Source organism: Anser brachyrhynchus (genome assembly GCF_964034855.1).
Source record: "Anser brachyrhynchus genome assembly, chromosome: 2".
Lineage (NCBI taxonomy): Eukaryota > Metazoa > Chordata > Aves > Anseriformes > Anatidae > Anser > Anser brachyrhynchus.
The window spans coordinates 36821079-36843844 of NC_137695.1; the positions used below are offsets into that span (position 1 = coordinate 36821079).

Sequence of the window (22766 nt, forward strand, 5' to 3'; positions counted from 1 at the left end):
AAAGAGAAAAAGAGAAAGGAAAAAATAAAAAAAGAAAAAGAAAAAAGAAAGAGAAAAAAGAAAAAAGAGAAAAGAAAAAAGAAAAAAGAAAAAAGAAAAAGAGAAAAAAGAAAAAGGAAAAAGAAAAAAGAAGAAAAAAAGAGAAGAAAAAATAAAAGAAAAAAGAGAAAAAGAAAGAAGAAAAAAAGGAAAAAATTTTTTTAAAAAAGAAGGAAAAGAAAAAAAAGAAGGAAAAGAAAAAAAGAAAAAAGTTGTTACGGGAGCCCCAGACAGACGGCCGGCCGGACAGACGTCCCCGACGGGGGGGGGGGCAGGGAGGGGGCGTGCCCTCCCTTCCCGATGACTCACCCCGCGGGGGGCGAGGCTTACGCACGCCCCCGCCCCCGCCCCGCTCTCCCCGTCCCCCCCCCCCCCCCCCCCCCCCCGCCGCCCCCCCGCGCCGGCCCGCAATGATTTAGAAGTTCAGGAATCCCACGTGACGTCACGGCGGGTGATGTAATGGTGCTGTAAATAGCACGCATTGTAACCTTCCCTCAGTACAACGTGGTTCCTCCGCCCGCGCCGCCGGTCCCGTCCCCGCCGCGCTGCGCCGCGCTGCGCCGCGCCGGGCGGTAAGTTCCTGCAAACACCGCGCTGCCCCGGGAACCCGCACGGCTCCGCACCGGGGGCCGCCACCCCCCCCCCCCCCCCCGCCGCCGCACGGGTCGGTGCTCCGGCGGGACGGAGCGCGGAGAGGGGGCGTGCGCGACCCCCGCGGGGCAGGGCAGCGGCGGCGGGGCAGGGGGCGCCCGGCACCTGGGGATGGGAAGGGAGGGGATGGGAAGGGACGGGGCGGCGTGCGGTGGGATGCGGGGGCGTGGGGTAGGGTGAGGGTGGCATGGGACGGGGTGAGGTGGGATGGGGTAGGGTGGCATGGGATGGGGTTGGATGGGGTAAGGTGGGTTGGGGTAGGGTGGGATGGAGTAGGATGGGATGGGGTAAAATGGGACGGGGTGGGATGAGTTGGCATGGCATGGGATGGGGTGGCATGGCATGGGATGGGGTGGCATGGCATGGGATGGGGTGGCATGGCGTGGCATGGGATGGGGTGCCATGAGATGTGGTGGCATGGCATGGGGAAGGGGCTGCCCGGCGCTGACAGCTGCCCCCCGCTCCCCGCCGGCTCCCCCAAACTTCTGGGCGACTTTAGCGGCGGGGGGCGCCCCTCGGCCGCCGTGCCCGCGGGGAGATCCCGGTGCCGGCCCTCACGTCACGCTGCGGGCCGGTGCCCCCCGGGGATGCTCGGCTGGGATGCCGCCGGCACCGGGGCGAGGGAGAGCCCTTAGGGGACCCCCTTCCACTGACCCCTCCTCCAGCCCCGCTCGTCGCCCCCCGGCCAGCTCCGCGCCCCCCGCCTCAGCCCGGGGTCTCTCCGTGCCCCCGGCGAAGTTTTGGGGAGGCTGAGAGCCGCGGGGGTGTGGGGGGAGACCCGCACAACTCTGCCTGCTCCATTATTTGTGTCCCGGCACCGGGAGCGATCCCTCGGCTGCGGGGCTCAGTCGAAAGGAGGGAGGTCGTGCGAAGGGGTGGGTAGGAATAAAGGGAAAATGTGCATTTCTTTGAAAGCCCAGAGCGATATTAGGAGTTTGCTGAGCGGCCAGCTTAAAAGATTTTCGTATTTTGTCGGCGAGAAGCGGCGCTTAGCTCGATGAAATCAAAGCTCGGGAGGAAGGCTGCTAATTGCTGCGAAGCATCTCGCTGGGGCTTTGCCTTGCGACCGTGCAGTTTTCAGAGATCCTCACCCGCTGGCTTGCACCAGACTTTCCCCGTCTGGCCGTTTGGACAACGAGCAGTGCGTCAAGCAACAGCGGTGGAGGGAAACTTTCTTGTAAGGAACTGTCACGCAGAAATAATCCAGAAACCGGGCTGAAAGAAAATTGGGAGTCGGAGGGTGAGAGCCGAAGGCAAAAGCGAAGCGTAATTCGTGGGGGTTTTGCGGGAGGAGGGAAGCTTTCCTAAGAGGATGGTTTATTTTCAGTAGGAAAGTGTACGGTGTTGAAAGCCCCCGCCTGGCATTTCGTGACTTTCATGTGGTGAATGCGGTTGCCGGTATCAAAAGCTGGGAATTCTTCCTAAGAAATGGCTAAAATCCTTATTTGTGACTCCTTAGTCCCAAGGGGAGCTGTGCAGGTCGCAAAGCACCGGGGAGAAGTGTGATTAATGATCAGTGATTAGTGATAAGTGATTAGTGGTTTTATTCAAACTGTTACCTCTGACCAGAAGCACACATCAGAGGATTAACAGGCTCTTTAGATAAATGCTCATTAGTGGAAGGGGGAAAGCAAAGATAATAGGCATGCACACAGGGACAACTTTCTAGGAAAATCATTCCCGTCTCTGGCATAATAAGCTCGATTAGCAGAAAGGCTCTTTAATTTAAAAGTTGCTTTTATCTTGTAAATCAAAGATAGATGCACAAGTTCGCCGCGCTATTATAGCCTAAATTTTCCCATATCCACGGGACGTGGATTATCTCGGTGGCGATATTTTATGAAAAAAACACGCACGCACAAGACGCTTGAATCATTAGGAAACGGAACGCTGCCAAGTGCTGAAGCCCCGCAACCTGAGGCATCCCTCCATCCCTCCGTCCGTCCGTCCGTCCGTCCGTCCCCTCCCAGCAGGGCAGGGCAGGGGCTGCCGGCAGCGAACTAGATGGCGCAGTCCTGCGCTGTGTGTGCACATCCAGCGCTGGGTTATGAACCCAGCAAGTAGCAGCTTGCTAGGTGTCCTTCAACACTTCCAACAAAGTTGATTCTGTGCTGGCTCGGAGGCTAGACAGCGCTGCGAGTTTTTAGTCACATTTTCCATGCCGGTTAATCTGGGGAGTTAAAGGCTACTGGAAAAATTAGCCTCATTTACTCAAAGACCCGGTGAGCCGGAGGAGAGGACGAGAGGGGCAAACACCGCACCCTGGGACCTGACTCTTGACTGTGCTCTTTTCCACCCCTTTAATGAAGCACGGTTCTGATGGCCTTCGTTACTGAAGCCTAAAAGCTCTGGGTAGCTATTCCCCCAGCTATCACTGGCAAAGGGAGGTGTTTGGAAGTGTGGCTTTTTTTTTTTATTTTTTTTTAATTTTTTTTTTAAGTCACGAAATAGAAAGAGCGGTTGGTGTGGTGGTTGAACAAAGTGACTTGGACCTGGCTGTACTCTACAGATAATGGTAAGGAGCCTGATTTTATGATAACTAACCAGGGATTTCTTATTCCTCTTTATCACTCATGGACCGTGAAGAGCTGATACCTACTGCTGCCCGAAGACTTTGGGATGTTTTTGCTGCCCTGTTAGCTTAGATGGGATTTATGTTTGTTTGCATCTGTTGAGATCATCAAAGTCTCAAAACTTTAAATGCACTGAAGCAAGAAGTAGAAATAATTAATTTATGGCAGAAAAAAGAAACTGCTGCCGTCTCCAAGTGTTACTGTTTTAATTGGAGACACTCAAGCTGTCGGTTAATATCAAAAAGTTTCACATTAACCTATAAAAAAATGCAATAAGCTCTGTTTGCCGCTCTTGAATATTGAATGGCACTCCTCCAGAAGTTACAACTGCAGGATTTGTAAAACTTTACACATTTAGGACAATCAGAACCCTCTCTCCCTAATCAAAATATCGACTCATCTTTTAGCTTCAATTAATCGAACTCTGCTTCTGCTCATTTAACATAAAGGGGAAGCAAACTGCATATGTAGATAGTAGAAAAGATAGGGGCGAGATTATATTTGCCGTTTTATATATATCACCATTTATCAGAACTATTTTCCTAGATAAAGAGTAGTATGTGCTTTTTAATTTGGTGTTTGCTTCCTCACTTTGTGAATCTAAAATACGCTGCAACTGCTTACGTTTATCCTGAGCGCCTCAGGGGAGTAAAAGATTGCTTCTGGGAGAGCTGGAGTTTGTTCTGGAGTTGATAAGGCAGAGGAAATCTCACATTGCCTTTAGAAGGTAATTTTAAGTACTGAAACTTTTAGCTTTGTGTGGGCAGAGTCCTCCCTGAGATGGGTAAGTATCGCAATGATTTGAGACTTCGTAACTTGTCTACGTGTAGCCCCCGGTAATAACCTGTTTCTGAGACCGTAATTGAGGCATGAGGATCTTTAATATTAGAGGAGGTCTTGCAAGATTGTTATTGCTTCTAAAACAATTCATTTAATCAAAGATATCCCCTAATCTTTGTCATCCTATTTCTGCTGTTAGTTAACTTTTTGGATTTTCTGGAAACCTGTTGCTTTGAGGACTTATCACTTTCTTTATGTATTATTATCTGTCTTTAGAGCTCAGTTTTAGTTCCAGTGAACATCTCTCTTATAAACCCTTTATTGTGAGAAAAATATTCTGGATAAGATTTTGCAATAAAAGAAGAGCAAAACTGTTACACCTTTAAACATCTTTTCATTATTAAGGACCATATGATTTATTCTTGGAGCAAGACAGTACTTTTTTTTTTTTTCTCAAGGCCCGCAAATACTGATTTTTCTTGTAACTTGTTACAGGAATACTCTACTCAGTAGACTCAGTTGCTTGAAACATGTATACATGTATAAAGCAACGGGTCTCGCAGTTCTGCTTCATATGTCGAAGTGATTCTTTTGTTTTGGCTTTGGTATCCCGTACTAATCAAATTAATAGGTAGGCATATATAATTAAGAGGGTTTACTCAGCTAAATCTTTCATGTATAAACTCTCTCTGCAGTGAATGCACATGAGTCTTAGTGGAAGTATTTGAAATGTTTTGAGATTCTGTCAGTCGTAGGCACTAATGCCAGGGCCGATCAGATATCTTGGTATGTTGCTGCCACTCTGCAACATCTCCAAACAATTTCTGTTGATTTGCCATCTCCCCTTCTCCATGCTGCATGCTGTTTAACCCCTGAAAGATATTATTTATAGATAAACGATACATTTTGATCTGTAAATTATAATGCTCTATGGCTCTTCAAATACTTCTCTGTTTTTTGGGCTTTCGCATTCTTCTGCCTTGAGAAATGCTTAAAGTTGATCACAAAATTAAAGCAACAGCTTGGATGAAATACTATGAGAACACTTTTTCCTCTTACTAAAACTTACATTACTATGTTAATTTGAAACTTTTACGGTGTAGTGTTCTTTAACACAGACAAAACAATGATCTCAGACAATATCTTACCACGCTGCGTTTGAACACGAGCCATATTACAGGAATAAGTACAGAAATTAGCTTTCGTAGACTTGACACATAAAACTAAAGTGCTGTTATGGAAATACTTTTTTTTGTTATACTCAAAGAAATGATTTAAATTATCTCAGGTATACATAACAAGCAGACATAACATGCATAAAATAATTATGCCAGTGATGCGGTGAGAAGACTTGTTGAAGCAGAAAAGCTGTTGTGCCTTGTTGCATCCAAGGAGCTGTTCTGTTGCTTTGCGCGCTGAGCGTTTGCTCACGTCGTGGCTCCGGTTGAAGGGGCAACCCTGACACTTTTGAAATAATAGTATGCCTACTATTTTACACTCAGGTGTTATTTTACTCTGTAATTAAAAATGTGGAGAGTCAGCATTTTTTTTATTAGCCGCCACATGGGAAATGCAGCTGTTACTTGGCTTTAGAGAGTTTAGGAAGGGTTGGTTGTGCTGCTTTGTACGTTTCTAGATGGTGATATCAAATGCTATTTTATAAACACGAAGAGATTTTCCAAGGATTTTGCTGAAGGCTGTAGGATTTTCAAAGTAAAACATCGAAAGCTTACTACAATTTCCTTAGCTTAAAAGTTGTTTTGCTTTTGGTTCTTGTTTCCGTCCCCTTTTTTGAGAATTTGTTCCAGAAGTCAGTCCTGCACACAACTTCCAAATAAATGCCTCAAAACATTGCAATTAGCAATGTTTATGTAGGTGTCCTACATTTATAATCACATCCTTTGAGACAGTTCATGTCACCACCGTGGCAGCATTCCAGGTAAGGGGATGTGGAGGTGTGGGGTGCAGCCCCACTTGGCCAGAGAGCTCCACTCTCTGGGTGATGAAAAGGGCAACGTCTTTAGAAGAAGACGGGAGAACGAGATTTGAATTTAATTGGGGGAAAATACTACAAATCCTGTACTCCCTTTGCCAGAACCAGGAGTCGGTTCCGCTTTTCTTTGGCTCTGAATGTTTTCATTACTCTTACTAGGGTACTGAGACCTCTGGTAATAACTCAGGATCTGGGCATCGTTTGATCTCACCCTCAGCTTTCTACCTGCGTAAACTCTTCAAATAGTTTCTATTGCCTTCTCATCCCTGCAGGATTTTCTCTGAGGGCTTTCTTTGTGTGCCCTCATCCCAGTTTCGTACCTTTCTGAGGGCCCCATCTTTGGGTGCCCCTGCCACTTAATAGCATGATACAGTTTCGGAACTCAATCCCAGTCTCAGTGTACTTCTGTACTTTTAAGTTTTTTTGTTTGTTTGTTTTTTGTTTGTTTGTCCAAGGATGTGCTGAGCTTAAACTTGCTGTCCTTGAGCACGCTCCCTAAATCTAATACAGGAGTTATTAGAGAAGTGTATTTAATTAGGGTGATCTTTTCCTTATTTAGTAGCAGAAATGTTTTTTCCCCTGTTTACTTTGTGGGTTTATGCCTTCAGTTACTCTTTTACTGCATGTAGTGTAGTACAGTGCAGTTCAGAGCCAGCTTTTTTGAGCTGTTTGCAAGTACTCAGGAATTAATTTGCCTAAGGTGAGTAATTAACCTGGACCAGTGGTTCCTAGATTTAACATCTCAGGGCTTTTTCATATGTAAGTAATGTTAGTTAGTATGTAATGCTCAACACAGGGGGCTCTGTAGCACAACAAATGGAATTAGAGATTGGGGTTAGGATGTGTTGTGTGAGCGGCTACAGTAAGCACTAATTTGAGAGGTTATCACATTGCCCTCCATATGTATTTTTTCCTTTATTGTGCTTTAAATGTTTAAGTTCTGGAGTGCTGAGTTGGTACGGTGGTTACCCACAGAATAGCACTTGGTCTAAGCAAGCAATGAAGCCCTCCAAGATACAGATGATGTTATCGTCAGGTCGCTCTGTTGTGCACTGATTCTCCAAACCAATTGCCAGTAACTCAGTGTTGTATGAACTAGTTTACCATTATTCCCTGTCCAAACATACCACTTATTTTACTTTAAACAACAACAACTTATATTTAATAGCAATAGTTAGCTGCTAGGTGAGGAGCTTCAAATTGTGAATAGTAAACCCTACCTCTGCAGGAGCTACTCTGAACTGATTTTAGTCGGTGGGTTTAATCTTGGCCTGCTTCTGGTTTTGGTCAGGTCAGGGAATTAATTTGTCACTAAATATTTTTAGGAGCCCAGCAGGAACTCCAAAGGTGATCTGAGAGTGTGACAGCAAAGGACCTGGAATTATGCTGGTCCAAAAACGAGCACTGCGTGTGTCAGAAATTTGGGCATGAGAATACCTCACTTATAGGAAACTTCTGTTCTTGGAATTGAAGTAGTTTATAACCTGAAGAACTAAAAGCTGAGCAATGGTGTACAGAAAACATAATCAATCACTTTGTTCAGGACTGTCTTTTACTACCTGCTGTTTAACTTAATTCCTGAGTGAATGTTTTAGGAGGAAGAAATATTTTAAAGGTTTTGTGAGAATTTCAACCACCACATCAACTTACTTTTTTTTTTGTGACTAAAAAAAACCTAAAACGCTTTTTTTGCTTGTGAAAATTTGGGGGGGTGGGGGGGTGGTAGTGTTGCACTTTTTTTTTGAGGTTGATGAGATCAGAATCTACAACTGTAGAGATTTCCCCAATGGTGTGCAAAATGAGGGGAAAAAATAGATTTTGTAATTAAAAACATGTTAAGGAATTTTCCTTCTTTCCTCACTTCCATATCCTTAAGTGCATCTGTGTAGTGTGTGAAGATTTTTTTTTTTTTTTTTAAACTGGCTGTGTGATGGAAAGGTATTTAAAAAGACAGTGGAGGAAAAAATGAATGATGTAGGTACTAAGCTACTACAACATTTTCTAAAATCTTTTTACTACTTTTTCATTCTTCAGTGCTAATAAAGCAGTGTATGGACTCAAGAATAGAAATAAGTAGAATTTGAGTAATTGCTGGTTTAATGCAAAAAGTGAGAGAAAGCAGTAATTTGATGTGAATCTTTAAAAGACAAGTTCATCTAAATAACCCGCTATGAAAGTAGAGAAGATCAAAAGAGTATGACTGGGTAAGGAGAATTACATTCTCGTGGATTTTTAAAAAAAATCATAGTACAGCCTAATTCTCCACTCACCCTGATACAAATCTGGAGCAACTCTATTGAAATCTGTGGCGTTACAGGCTGGTGTAACACTCATTGAGGAGAAAATTAGATTCACGGGGTCCATTCTGCATGTAGCCTATCAGTCGCGCGCTGTGCAAATCCCATTATTAAAGTGCTAGCCTGACATGTCGTGTTAAGGGCGGCTGTTTCCCCAGGATGAACATGTTTGTAGCTCTCCTTGTCTCGTGGCCACTTTTTAAGGGGGCAGGGGGATATTGAGGATACTTATTTTGTGCTCAATTAATATTCCTTCCGTGCGCTCTCCTTCCTCTCATGAGCTTTATGTGTGGGTGCGCAGTCTGCACTCTCCATCATCTATCTGTCTGTGTCTCGTTGGCTGTGACAGTCGCCACTCCAGCCTCAGGCTTGCACAACGTAGGCGAAAAGCCCATCAAGTTTTTCAGTTAGATGTGGCACTGCCTAATTCTAACACCGATGTGCCTTTTCTCTCTTAATAATGCTGTTGTGAATTGGGAGTGACGCCTTAGATCTCAGTCATGTTTTGTTTGTGAAGTTTTGTGGGATTTTTTCTTTTCCTTTAAAAAAGAGAGAGGTGGAGGGGGAAAGAAAGGGGAAGACAGTGGAGCCCTACAGTTCTAGTAATTTTAATAACAAGGCCCAAGCCACTCCAGTGTCCTGAGCAGTCTCTAGGCTGCAAAGGAGAGCAGACAAAGTCTTTCCAAAATTGTGAAAAATCTTGTCACTGCCAGAGCTATTCTGATTTTTTTTTTTTTTAAAGAGCAATCAACAGGAGTTTTAAATAAGAAAAACACTATAAAGAGTAGTAAATAGACAGTATTCAACCCTCCTGTCCCCCAATCTCTAATTGTGTACATCCAATTACAACTTTCTTAAACTGACCCAGGGTACATGGGGTCAGCTCTGAAACTTTTGAAATTGGTATTGCTCCATGGACTGCACTGAAACTGTGTGGAGTGGGGATATGCTACCCCTGTTCAATAATGGTACACAACAAACAGCGTCTGCGTATACCCTTCGTAGGAGGATATAATAAGAAGTTTCAGGCCTTACAACTGTCTCTGGTGTGGAAAGGTCCACTGGACCCTTAACAATCCAGAGGTTAATTTATTTAAAAAAAAAAAAAGAAAGAAAGAAACAAAACCACAACTATTATTTCATTGTCAAACATTTTTAAAAAGCACTATTTATGTAGGGCCTATATAAGCACACATTGTTTTATGTTCCTTCTGCTGCTTTGCAGTTGACTAAACCATTATTCTCGGAGCACTGCTGTGCTGAGATCATCAGTGATGATGGTGTGAAAACAAACAAGTTTCATCAGGAGTAGGCACTATATAATTTGACAGAGACATTGTCAGCACCAAAACATCTATATTAATTTCATCTCCAGGCAAACCAAAGTACAAATTGGATGGTTAGTGGGAAAAATTCATCCCTAGGAGGAAGGGGAAGGGGATTGCATCTAATACGGCGGGGTGCTATATCAACTGAAATGAGGACATTTCTCAATCCCCATTGAAGTCAATGGGCATTGAGGGCACTCAGGGACTAGTGGCATTGAGTCCTTTTCCTCCAAAGTTTAGTAAAACTGCTGAGATGCAACTTAATTCCTCATTAATTCAAACTCCTAGCAAGTTCTTGGGAGAAAAGCTCTCTTTGTTGTAGATCGAGACACCCTCCATCTCTTCAAAAGAGAGCTAAAAAAGTATGTGCTCTACTTCTGAAGCCTTCAAGGCATTCTTCAGTGTGATGAGTGACAATTAGTGCTGATATTCTGCACGTACCTTAAAGTTGCAAAAATGGTGCTTTGGAGAAAAACATTTCTGGCCTCTTATGTTAAATAAGGACACAGACGCCTATTTTATGCCTTTGAAGGCAATTTTTAACATCATCGAGAATGATACTATATTCCTCAGTGTTAAACAGCTTTGAGAGAAACAAATACGTGTAGTCAAATATGTCAAACAGTGAATAAACATGCATATTGTTCACCACCCCGACCCCCCCATTTTTTTTTCCTTCATCAGTGGAAAAGTATGGGAGGGTCTTTTTAATACAAAGTCAATGAATCTCAGATGAGACAATCAATTTAACAATACCCTAAAATCGGGGTTCCAGATATTTCATTTTACTGCTATACTGTGGCCATACACTTGAAACCTCTTACTGGATTACCTAAATTGAGTGAGGCTTGTAGGATAGACAGGGAAACACCTTAAAAACACTGCTCTCTCTGTAGCAGTTAGGGTGTTTTCTTCTGTTTTCTCTCCTGCACTGTCTGATTCTATACATTTTTTTCTTGCCAAAAAGCTGGTATCCCTAAATATAAGGATAGCCTATTTCTAGGCTGTCAGTCTCCCAGTTTTCAGTTCAGTTTTTAGTCCATGCACTGTCAGCCAAATGCTTTTCAGCAGACTGAAAGTTTTTGGGGGCAGAATAAGCTGAGGATAAATATTTGGAACATCATAAATAATGCCAAATTATTTTGTAATAAGGACAATAAGAGATACAATAATGACTGTCTTATGACACAAGTCATGAAAACAGGTTTTTATTTTCAAATTTTTATTTTCTACATTGGCTTCGAATAGCTTAAACGTAGTGAAGATGCCTTGGCAGTGAAGCGTGAGTTTGGCATGCCGCGTACAATGAGGTCCTTGCTGTGTCTTTTTCTTTGAGGAGGCTTTCTTCAGACAGGAGAAGATGCAGCACGAGGAGTGCCACTGAGCCGCATGGCATGGGAGCACGCGCCGTGCAGTGCGTGCTACTGCAGCGGCAGAAGTCACCTTATGCCTTTCCCCACTACTAAAATTGCCAGCTACCCAGGTTCGGGTGTTTTTTGTCTTCAGAGAGCCCTTGCAAAATTTCAAGCGAATTTCTTACTCAGCTCCAGTGCCTAGGAAATACTGCTCTATGGCAGGAAACGTCCACGTCTACATTTACCAAGGCTTTAGTGCCATGTAGCACCTGACATGGGCAGGCATCACATGGGGAATGTGTTTTGTACAATATCGACTGTTTTTAGTCTGACATGGCAGAACTCTAAGACCAAAACCAGGACTGCAAGCTGGCATGCTGGTTTGTATTGAGAAGCTCTTGCGTGTACAATAAAGGATACACAGCAATACACTGTAGCATATTGCTGGGGGAGAGAAGGGCAAAAGCAACTGCTAAATGCTACGGAAATAACAAAAATATTTGTGAAAGACTTAAATGAAAATGCAACTAACTGTACTTTTTTAGCCTTTTACAACTCCGTGGATAGCATCTTCCTCATATACCCAGTGCCTTCCCAATAGCTATCTCAAAAACATACGTTAAAATAGTGTGATCCTTTTGGTGTCCACAGAAAAATGCTGGTTACTTGTCCATCTGAAGACCAGCTCTGCTTAGAGCAGCCTGTGCTCTTGAGCATGGTGTGTGTAAGATGGCCTCTAATGTGGCAAGGTCCTGAGAGAACCTCTTCTCTCTCGCCAAACCCTGTATTTAGCACGGAGGGGATTTCCTTTCTGTTGTGCAGAAGAGACAGTTGGGCCACACGGTTTCTCTGCTGTCCCATTTCGTCCTGAGTTAAAGCAAGCAGCAGTTGCCAGGGGTAAGGCTGGCGTCCTGCGGTTGGAGAATGAGCAGCAGCTCTGGGGGGAGATGCTCTGCCACGTGCAGGCAGGCCGGGGGCTTTCCTGGAGGAAAAACGTGCTCACCCAAGACTTTCATGAGAAGAAAGTCACTGAAGAACATGGTATGCAGAGGCCTGAAGCTGTTCACAGATCAAGTTCTGTGACTAGCTTCTGCCAAAATGAAAGGGATGGAAAATATTCAAAAAAGTCAGAATACCCGATTTCAACATTTTTTCAAAGTGAGACGCATCTCCTTTGAAAAGGACTTATTTTAAGGAAGACATGAGGCCATAAATCACTCAAAAATAAGTATTTGCTTTGTGCTGCATAATGCCGTTCAGGTTGATGCAAAACAATTTTGTGTTTATCCATCTATCACTATTTGTCTGCTCTCTCAGTTTAGGGGGCTAAGGTTTCTCTAACTTTGCTGTCTACCTGCGCTGCACGTGTGTATGTGTGTGTACAGTATAGTGCTGTGTGTATAAAGGAGGAGCAAGATTCTGGAGAGCTGGGCTGGCTGAGAACTTCAAAACACTGGGTTGAAGCCTTTTGTTGGCAGAAGTGCCAGATCTCCAGAACATTTTCTATAACTTTATCTGATCTGGTTTGATCTGACTGGGTCAGAGACTTTGACTGCCTTCCACGGAGTGCAACAATGTCCTCGTCAACTGAGGGAGCTGGAAAAAACTAGTTGGGAGGAGCCAAGATTTTGCATGGCAACTTCATTGAGAATAAAGTTAGCAGAGGCTGTCCTCTGAAAACACTGTCCAAAAAAAAATATCCCATTAAATCTTTGCATAACTGTTAAAGTCAGAAATTGAGGTACATGGGGAAATAATCATTCTTAGTTATGCTACTGCCTTAGGTTTTTAGGGTCTTTTATTTTCATGTCTTATTTGAGGAAATGTCAGTGTCTTAAATGGGAACCTATTATTGTGAATTAGCATCTGGTGGAAGGTCTGGTACAAGGTTAGATTTATTTGAATGTTCTAAATTGGATCAAAAGGGAGCTGAAGGAACAATTAGTGTTTTTTTAGTTACATAATTTTTGTTTGCTGTTGAGTAAATTAGTTTCTCAGTTTTTATCGTGAGACTTACAAGTGTTGTTTTTTTTTTGGGGGGGGGGAAGATATTCTTACTTAATCCCATTAAGTGTGGAATTGCATTTCTTGTAGCTTTTCTTAAATCAAGTGCAGTATATAATCTCTGTGTGATGGCTCTTTAACTTGTCTTGTCAAGTGTGCTTTTTGGTGGCTTGATGTTATGTAGAACATTTCCTTCCTGTACTCTAGCATTTCTAACCAAAATCTGAGTATGTTTGAAACCTTAGCTTATTCACACTTCCTAATCATAATCCCCTTGGTTTCCTTGTCAGCACCTTTTTGTGGTATTTCTCTGGACACCTCTATCTAATATCTCCAGAGGTTATTCTACAGAGCAACCTTTGACAAGATCTATTACTTACTACTTACTGCTTTTAACAAGGTGAAAAGAGGTCAACCTCTGTAAAAGGCAGGCATTATTAGAAGACTGCCATAGAGTCTCTCTGTGGCTTGTCCATCTCTTGTGGCAGCACTGTCTGTGAATCAGTTCAGGAGCCTCCTCTTAAAGTGCAAACAAAATACATTTATGACTGGGTATGAGTATACGTAGATAAGGTATGTCCTCGGGAAAGCATTACAAAGCTCTGGGCCCTTTCAAGGTTATAGACTTGAAAGACCGTAGTTCCACTTTCAAGGTCATAGACTGATAGACCCACTGGAATCTGGGAATTTTGCTGTCATCTTCAAGTGTAACAGGATTTAAGGTTATTAGTTTTTGTGTGATCCATTTAATTGAGACTCATGACCAATGCTAATGACTTTTGCTGCTGGAAAAATTGAATTGGTAATTTGGTTACCTCTCCTCCTAGAACTCAGGATCTTCTAAATTAGAGTTGGTGTTGTCTATTTTTGTAACCATATTAAGATGCAAAGCCTACCTCTTCATGATTTGAAAAAACAGATTGCAAAATCTCACTTTGTCAAAAGAGTAACTGCAAGATCCTTTTGGCTGACATAGAAAATCTTAAAAAAAATAGAGAAAACATATTTTCCCCCAAATTAATTAAAAAGCTGAGAAATTGTATGGGAGAGCTTAGACAGATCCCAGAAGTATTTAAAATAACACTTAAAATGGCTTGTTGATGAATGAAAAATCTTTCTAGGGTGCCTTGATGTATCTCAGTCTGGGTTTAGTCAATGAAAGATGATGATTTTTTTTTGTTTGTTTTACAGTTGCATACTGTAGCTTGCTCCTTCCTGATTTCTGTATATGCAGAACCTACAAAAACTGCTGGTATATCTTTCAGATGCAAACAACTATAGCACATGGAAAACAACACAAAACAAACAAACAAACAAAAACATGAACAAACAAAAACCCTACCTGAAACTTAACAGTAAATCATATGGATTATTCCTCTCACCCCCAAACACTGAAAGCCAGACTAACTTGTTGCTAACATAGCTCTCACTTTCTGTCCAGAGTTGAACAATCAATCACATGCAGCCAATGACCAAAGTGCTCTGTCTTGGATAGAATTTAAATTTGATTTACCTAATGGGAAGCAATTGCCACATGACTCATGTACGTGTACAGCTGTGGCTGAGACCTTTGCAGAAACTAGGCATGATAACTGTCTTGAGATTATCTAAAGGTGTAGAGGGAGAGTAGGGTGTAAATGTGAAATGTAGATTGCTTGTTTTGTCTTCAAGCAAGAAAGTGAAATGAAAAGAAGCTTTTTCTTGGTATCACACAGAGGTTAAAACATGTACTGTCTAGGCAAAACCATTGTGTGCAAGATGCAGAAGAGGCTTCCTTGGTGTGTTGTGATTCTTCATGTTCTGTTTGTTTCCCATGTCAGCAACATCCTAAAAGTTCATTCAGTAAAAATTTATATGTAGTAGTGTCTTGGAATATTCCCTTTTGCCCAACCCACCCTTTATTTTTCCATTATGCCACAAAGTCCCATTTTTGTTGTTGTTTGTTTGTTTGTTGCTGTTTTCTGTTTTTGTTTTTTTTTTTTTCTTTTTTGATTGCATCATCGCCTTCAGTTCAAACACTTTGTAACTGGACATTCAGTAACTTACCGAGGGAGTTGGCCTTACTCAAACACTGACATTGAAAGCTGTATCCTGTGGGCTCTCTCTGTGCTCGGATGAGTAAGTGTTTGCAGAATGTTCCTCTGAGGCCGAACCCTAGAGAATGAGATGAAAAGGCTGCATGGTGCTTGGATGCAACAACATGGCAGAGCAGGAGAGGAATAAACAAATCCTTACTAACTGGGAAGATTGGGGACCGGTTTTCTTGTCTGTTTTTGGAGTGAGAAAGATGAAGTCTGTCTACTGAGGACTTAGTGGGAGGAGGTGGAGTATAACCATGGTCGGGCTAAATAGCCATGAGGTGGGATCTGCTTTCCACTCAAAGCCTTATGTTTTTGTGAAGGTCTTTAAAATAAAACGTGTAGTCAGCCTCTGCAGGTTGAATCCATCCCTGCTGGAAACTGTTGACCTTTTAGAGTAAACCCAAGTCTTAATACAAGTTTAGTACAACGATCCTAATATTAGGATTTGTACATTTTAAATTACAGCCGTAAGAGTAAGGTGCTACCAAAACAAAAAGGAATTACTTTCCCCTCTTTACTTTTGTGACTATATGTGATAACATACAGTTGATGAATAACATCTGATTTACATTTTGTCAGAGAAGTTTGTATATGTGCTTCTTTTGTTTTATTTTCCCCCAAACTGTCCACAAAAGCCCTACTGCTCATCTCTGTAAAACCCTGCATTGACTTCAAGGGGAATTCCATGTATAATTGCAGAAAAAAGATGCAGAGCCTATAGTGTGGCCATGTCTTACAGCAAAAAGGGCTATGCTTTCTCTTTCTCTGCACTTCTGCTTTCATGCTTGCTTTTATTCATTTTTTTCCAAATACTAGCACTATTAGAAGTGCTATATGTCACATTCTTGTTGCATTAAAGCTATAAAGAGGATTTGCACAGATTTTGCAGTCTCCCTCAGATGAGACAGAAGAGTGTGCACGACAGGCAAACCATCACTGAAAAACAAATTCCTTTGCTGTACTCTTAGCCAAGTTCTAGAGGGCACCCAGCTCCACATCCAGCCAACAATCTGGAGGCTGAAAAGCCTCTCCTTTGATCCACTGAACTTCTTGTTAAGTGTACATGGCTGTGAAGCTGTAAATACAGAGAGACCGAGTACTTGGAGTAGTAGGAAAAGGTCAAAGACATTTAGGAAGCCCAATGAATCCTTGTGGGTGTGGTGACTGAGCAGTTAATTCCCTTGACTGTTAAATTTTGTTTGTGCATAGTCTGTTTGGGAAAGTACAGCTCAAATTAAATGCATTTTAGATTTTCTGTGAGGTACCTGATTGAGGGTCAACTTTATGCAGATGAAATTACATCTACAAATCTGTTAGCAGTTGAGAAACTCACAAGTGACCACCTCTTCGCCTCATGTACCTCTGTAGAGATTAAAAATTAAAAAAAAAAAAAAAAAGGCAGTTACGTGGCTTTCTGTCCAAACTCGTTGCTTTCATTTTAAGATTCCAAACTTGGAAAGAAGAAATGTGCTTGGCCTAGTGGGGAGCTTTCTTGCCACCATGGATATAGTGTTTTCAAGGGGTGGTTGAAGGTGTGGCCTGTTTGCATCTGCTGGAGCAGAAATGTGGGATCTGCTGGGAGCAGAGGCTCTTTGTCAAGAGTTTGGGCTATGTTACCCCTTCCTACTCATTTGAATCCTGCTGAGGAGACCTGTGAGGTGCACCTGTCCTGTCACGGGTACCCGCTGGACAGGGATAAGGCAACTCTCCTGCCCTGCCTTTTCCTGCAAAGGAGCCCTAGCAGTGTTGTCTAACATTCTCCCTTTCCCTTTCCTTTTTTTTTTTTTTTTTTAAAGTTTATTTTCTTCCCTCAGAGCATGTTAGCCAAATCCACCTCCCTGTTAGCAAATCATACCAGGCCTATTGGGAAAGGCTTTTGTGACTCCCTTGAAGCAGAGGATGTTCTTGGTACGTGGTCTGCCTGGGCAACCTGCACAAGTAGGGGCATGTGTGTAAGGAATTCCCCCAAGTTTTGGGTCATCAAAATTATGTCTAAACATGGTGTGCTACAGTGTTTCTAACAGGAAATACGAGCTTAGCAGAGCAGAAGGGGTATTTGCAGGTTTCTGGAGGAATATGATGGTGGCAGGAGCTGTCACAGGTGGATTACTATTCCTTCCCAATGATCTGGACACAGTTTGGAGGGTGGCATTTTCCTTCCTGGCAGGCCATGCTAACAAGCACTCTGTGCTCCTAGAGCAGCACTCTGCTTCTGCTGTCTTCTCCTGGCCTCCTTTACTCTGTCTCTTAAAATAAAATAAAAAATCAAAGAAAATCTCCACAAGTGAATTGCAAGAATGGTGAAAGTGTGGAAATGTCTTTTTTCCCAATCTGTGATGCTCTCAGCCCTTCCCACATCTCCAGGTTTGCCATCAGATAGGGTAGGCTCTTTTATCACGAGCAGAATACTCCAAAACAACATCGGCTTTAATTTCAAAGAGAAGGGAAAATGCTAGTTCAGATGAATCTGTAAGTCAGTGGAGGTATTTTGTGTTCAAAAGACAAGCCCTTTTCTGGCTGTAAACACTGTTACACTACTTGATATAGTACTTTTGTTTACGTTATGGTTTTGCCAATTAGTACAAATTTACTTTCAAGATGATGAAATGCTTTTAATTTTTTAACTTTTTTCTTTTTTTTTATAAACCTGTTTGTGGTGTGATGGTGATTTCCTATGGAATAAGTGTCTCTGGGTAGATGAGTCTCCTGTGCTGGATGGATAAAAAGTGTTGCAGTAAATTGGTATGGTATTAAACCAGATTGCTGCTGTTTCTGCTGCTGTGCTGGGACTCTGCTCTACGGCACTTGTAAGTTCTGCATTTCCAAAGGCTTGGAAAAATACTCTCACGAAAAAACAAACATGGTGGGTAATGAAGGCTAAAATTGTTTATCCTGATCACATCAATTGGAAAATGATCTTCACTCAGCAACTCTTTTACCAGCAAATTAAGGCACCAGTGAGGGTGTTGGTGCTGGGGACTGGGCTTTGCTGCAACTTCTGGTGGGCTCCTGCTCAGTGCTCTGCCCCTGGCCCATGAAAATGTTGCTTCTTTCGCTCTGCGGGAGGGCTTTTCTTCTCAGCTACGTGCTTTGTTTAAAGAAATTACTACGCTCAAGCTGTAATTTGTTGCAGCGTGTCCGGTAAAAGCCGAGGTTTGCTGCCTTAAGATGTCATCTTAAGAGCGCAGGCAGCGCGCAGCTTCCCTCGCTTTGCGCGCTGCCTCCCGACATCGCCGCCCCCAGCGATGCTGCTCGCGGGTTCCTTCGGGCGAACCTGGGCTTACAGAGGAGTCCCTCTTGTTCCTTTCGGGCCGCCCAGAAGGGAGGAAAAGCCCAGCGCCCCGCAGCAATCCCCTCTGCTCGGCGCCGCGAGCGGGGCTCCCTGCGCGGCCTCGCCGCCAGAGGCTGCTGCCAGCCCGCGCTGCGGGCACGGCCCCTGCGGGCCCCGTGCTCGTGGGATGCTTCGGGAGAAAAAACAGCAAACGGGACGGGACACGAGCAAACAGCAAAACCCCTAAAGCAAAGCACCCTCCGCCCCCCCCCCCCAAAAAAAAAAAAAACACAAAAAAAACCACAAAACAAACAAACAAAAAACTAAACAAACAACAAAACCCCAAGCGCACACCAACCCCCTCCACCCCCCAAAAAATCCCTCAAATCCTAATCAAAAAAAAAAAAAAGCTATTAAAAAACAAAAGAGGTAAAAAGTGTCTTGTGAACAGAGCTCCCGAGTTAAGTTTAGGAACTCGGAGCATTCTTCTCCTATGTAATCTTTACATTTTCTGCAGCAATATTTGGTCTGAAGTGAAGTCTTTAATCTGTTGGTTTCGTGTCTGCAAGCCTGCAGAAATAACTCCAGGGACACAAAGTGAAATGTGTATAAATCACTCTGAAGAGCAGGGGAGCTACCCAGAGAATAGAGCGTTTGCGAGATCGAGATTAAAAGGAATTGGATTAACATGTTTCTGCCATGGGGCATTAAAAGCAGTGTAGACATTAATAGCCATCCTAACACCTTTGTGATCGTACATGACTCTTAAAACAAACCAAGCATCATAGGTGTCAGTGATTATTTCATACAGACGTACAAGAGCTCAGGTTTTCCCAGCAGTGCCTTGGAGTTTAATCAGCAAGGTTTAGATCCTCGGCTTATTCTCTCAGCATAGCTGTAAATCATCCCTAAATCTTAAGGAGATGCTCCACGAATTCTGCTGACTATCAGTGTAAGCCTTCATTTCCAACAACATTGATTTATCTAAGTATAGGTTTTGTGCCTTTTAAGAGCATACCATCTGCTTAAACTGTGTTTACTGTATGTAAGAAGTCAGCATTTTACTGTCGAATTATAGAAAAATGATAGCCTGGCTTATTCTTTCAGTGACACCTGTTTAGGAATAATTTGTTAATTGCTACTTTGATGCTGATTCTTCTGCTCTTCAAATGAATAGGTTCGGTTAATATCACATACTAATTTACTGAATAGCTACTCACTCTAATGCAGCAATAATAACTCATAATTACCTGCTACAGTCACTCCAGCCTGCTTGCAGGATCCAGCTCTGGAGGAGAGGGAGGCAGGGGTACGTGGGACAGAGGGGAGGTCATACTCTTCACTGGTGTAAAGCCATGTTATCCATTCACAGCGAGGGACCGTAGTTTGTAAATCCACCACCCACGTGCCCTGTGTTGAAAGCCTTTCTCAGGAGGAGCTCTGGCGAGGTGCGGTCGCAGCATCCTGCAAAGAGGGCTTGCTGGACTCAGCCCACGGCCGCGGTGCTGGTGTTTGCACAACTGCTGTTCTGAAGCATGTAACAGATACGTTTTAGTCTAATTACAGTTTTTACAGCTGGCCCATGCTGAAAATGATTGAAACTTTTTCCTAATGAGATAAGGGTAGTTAATTTTTATTTTTTATGTTTTTGGCTAAATAGTTCTGCGTATTTTATTACTATGTAGAGGTTGAACAGGTATATGTATCTGACATTGTCGCAGACTTCATATATATGTGTGTATGTACTTTTGCTAATGTTTTCTTAGCAAACCTGGAAATCTGTCAACTCTGAATGTGAGACTTCAAAGGGAAGCCAGGCAAGTGAGCGAGAGCTGAAGGTACTGTGCTGGCTGCATACAGCAGTGGTGGTCAGCTGGAGCCCTGCAAGCTCACCTGGTGGAAGGCGTTCACCTATGGACTGCTGCAGGCCACATTTCTGTTTCTGAAAAGCATCTGGTGATTGTAGCGAGTGCTCTTACTGGTGAATATTTAGTTGTGCTACATAGTTTTCTTTGCATAGGATGCAGTACCATATACACTAGTAACAGACGCTGCATAGTGATATCTCCCAGTTTAGTGGAAGACCCTTAAATTAACACATGTAAGAAACTTTATATTCGAACAATGCAGGAGAAAAGATACCATTACTTAATCACTTAACTATAGGAAATATGTTTGCTTACTTACAGGAGTATGTAAACAAATGTGTGTAAGCCTGTATGTTTACATACAGGAGTATGTGGAATGTAGTACGTACAGGAGAGAAACAACTCTGATACTTGTCATTGATTTCCCAGTTGCTAGTAGTTTTATAATGGTAACGCATTTGGCTATGACAAGAGTGACTGGGACAAAAAAAAAAATTATTTTTTTTTTCAGCTTTCCCCTTCCATTCAAAACATACCTCTGGGAAATGAGAAAGATGCTCCTGCTGTAGAGGGGCAGTGGCCACTACAGAGCATGTGGGTACTGTACTTCATGCACAGTATTCTGGATATTAATGTGAATGGACACCATGCTGCTAAGATCATCTACTTTCATTGAGATAACTATTTACAGGAGTATTATGGCTTTGGCTATCACTAAATCCAGGTGCACAAAAACTGCATTCATGAGCTGTAGTCACTTGGGTGATCTCAGATGTGGGTTTGGGTGGTTGTTTTTTGTTTGTTTATCTGGGGAAGGGTGAGTTGTTGCTCACCAGATGGGTGACCAGGTAGATGCCCATTCCTGGCTCTGGAGTGAACTGCTGGGGTTGCAGTATTCCATCATAGCCATTAGATCCGTTTCGATTTACCATACTCTTTTAATGTGTCTGCTAGGTATTACTAACAGAAGTCCGTGGGCTGCTGGCTTTGTGTCTAGTTTATTCCTGGGCTTTCCTCTTCACGTTTTGCTCTGGCTGCTCCTCTTGCTTTTAGTACTTTAAAGCAGGCATTTCCCAGCCGCCTTTGCCTTTTTTCACTGTCTGTGCTTTGACTTTCAGGCTCACCCCTCTCTGCCTCCGTGCATTGCTGGTGATTAACTGAGTAAAAGCATCGCACTGCTGATGCATATCAAATCTGGAACGATGGTCGAACTCTCTACCCACTTGTGCCTGGGTGTTTCTTGGAGGTTTTGGATTTCCTAGGATTTAGCCTTGAGTCCCCATGTCCAAAGCAGGAAGTCATATTGCTTTTCCATTTTGGCTTACTGGTTTTCAGCCTCCTACTCCACTTTTGTTTAAGAAAAATTGAAACTAGTTATTACAATCCTGAAATGCTTGTTTCTTAACATCTTCAACAATGAGAGCAACACTAAGACTTTGGTCACTTCTCATGTCAGGTTCAATGTGGACATGGCTGGTACTTTTGATGTTTATATTTGGTAGCTGATAGATGCAGTGATGTGACAGACTTATATTTTTTCACCACAGATAAAGATGCTCTCGATATATTTTGGTAGCATTGCTGCAGTTGATGCTAATGGGGTTTGACCTCTTCATCGTGCCTTTTTTTCTTCAGCATTTCTGAATTGGTGTACATCCTCTGATTTTTATTTCTCTCTCTCTCTCTTTTTTTTCTCTTTTTTTTTTTTCTGTTCTTTTTGATAAGGCTGCTGATCTAGTTTTTACTGGTTTCTACAGGTACAATGCCTTTTTGCAGCATTGCTGGATTCATTCATTCTACTAAAGCATGACAAGCTCTGCATTTTAGTTTTTTTTTACTTGTCTATACCTTATTTTCTAGGTGTTCTTGTCTTTGAAACTTAACCTATGTGTTCAGTCAGAGCACTGGGTGTCCCACAGAACCTATTCATCCTCAGGATATGAGACAAAGGAGTTGTGGTGTTGTGCTGCATTCAGATCCATGTCTTGCTCTGCCCCGGTGCCCAGAGGTGGGTGGTATTTCTCTGAGTCATCTGCTATAAATGCCAAATGATAACATCTTTTGGTTCATGATGTTCTTATTGGCAGCATCGTGCATCACCACTGCTTGGTCACATTTCTCCCGTCTAATATTGCTGCTCATCGTGCTTGTGGTGATCATATTGCAGCAGGCTCCCCGGTTCCAGCTGGAATCTAGCTAACTGTTTGATCCACTGGCATGGCTGTGGATATGGTTGACAGTTTTCTTGTACAGTATTAGAACATGGACAGTCTTTGCTTAAGTTACATGCCATATTTTCTCCTCCTATAGGAAATATTTCTGTCCTCAATCACTGTCTGTACAACTACATGTACTTCCCTCTTGCTGCCTGCCCTGGGATTACCGCAGCATTAGTATATAAAGCAGTTCTGTTTCCCACAGTTGTCCATAGTCTATGCATTTTTTTTTTCTTTCAGTCTTTCCTGATGCTTTCCAGATCCTGTGCACAGGATAAGGGTGCCAGCAATCTCAGTTAGTCTGTCTTTG

General features: G+C 42.9%; 1 protein-coding gene across 6 annotated transcripts in view; it reads left to right on the forward strand.

Annotated features, from left to right (window-relative positions):
- Window positions 1-501: 501 nt before the first annotated feature.
- Window positions 502-22766, forward strand: part of CREB5 (cAMP responsive element binding protein 5) — a 264451-nt gene continuing 242186 nt past the window's right edge. For 2 of the 6 annotated variants that reach the window (XR_013946701.1, XM_080580463.1), the window contains exon 1: window positions 3214-22248. Coding sequence is in view for 3 of the 6 variants with exons in the window: in XM_080580463.1 (XP_080436589.1) it covers window positions 22180-22248 (69 nt within the window). In the remaining 3 variants the exon portion in view is untranslated. The other 4 variants (XM_080580466.1, XM_080580472.1, XM_080580467.1 and 1 more) reach the window with 4 other exon arrangements.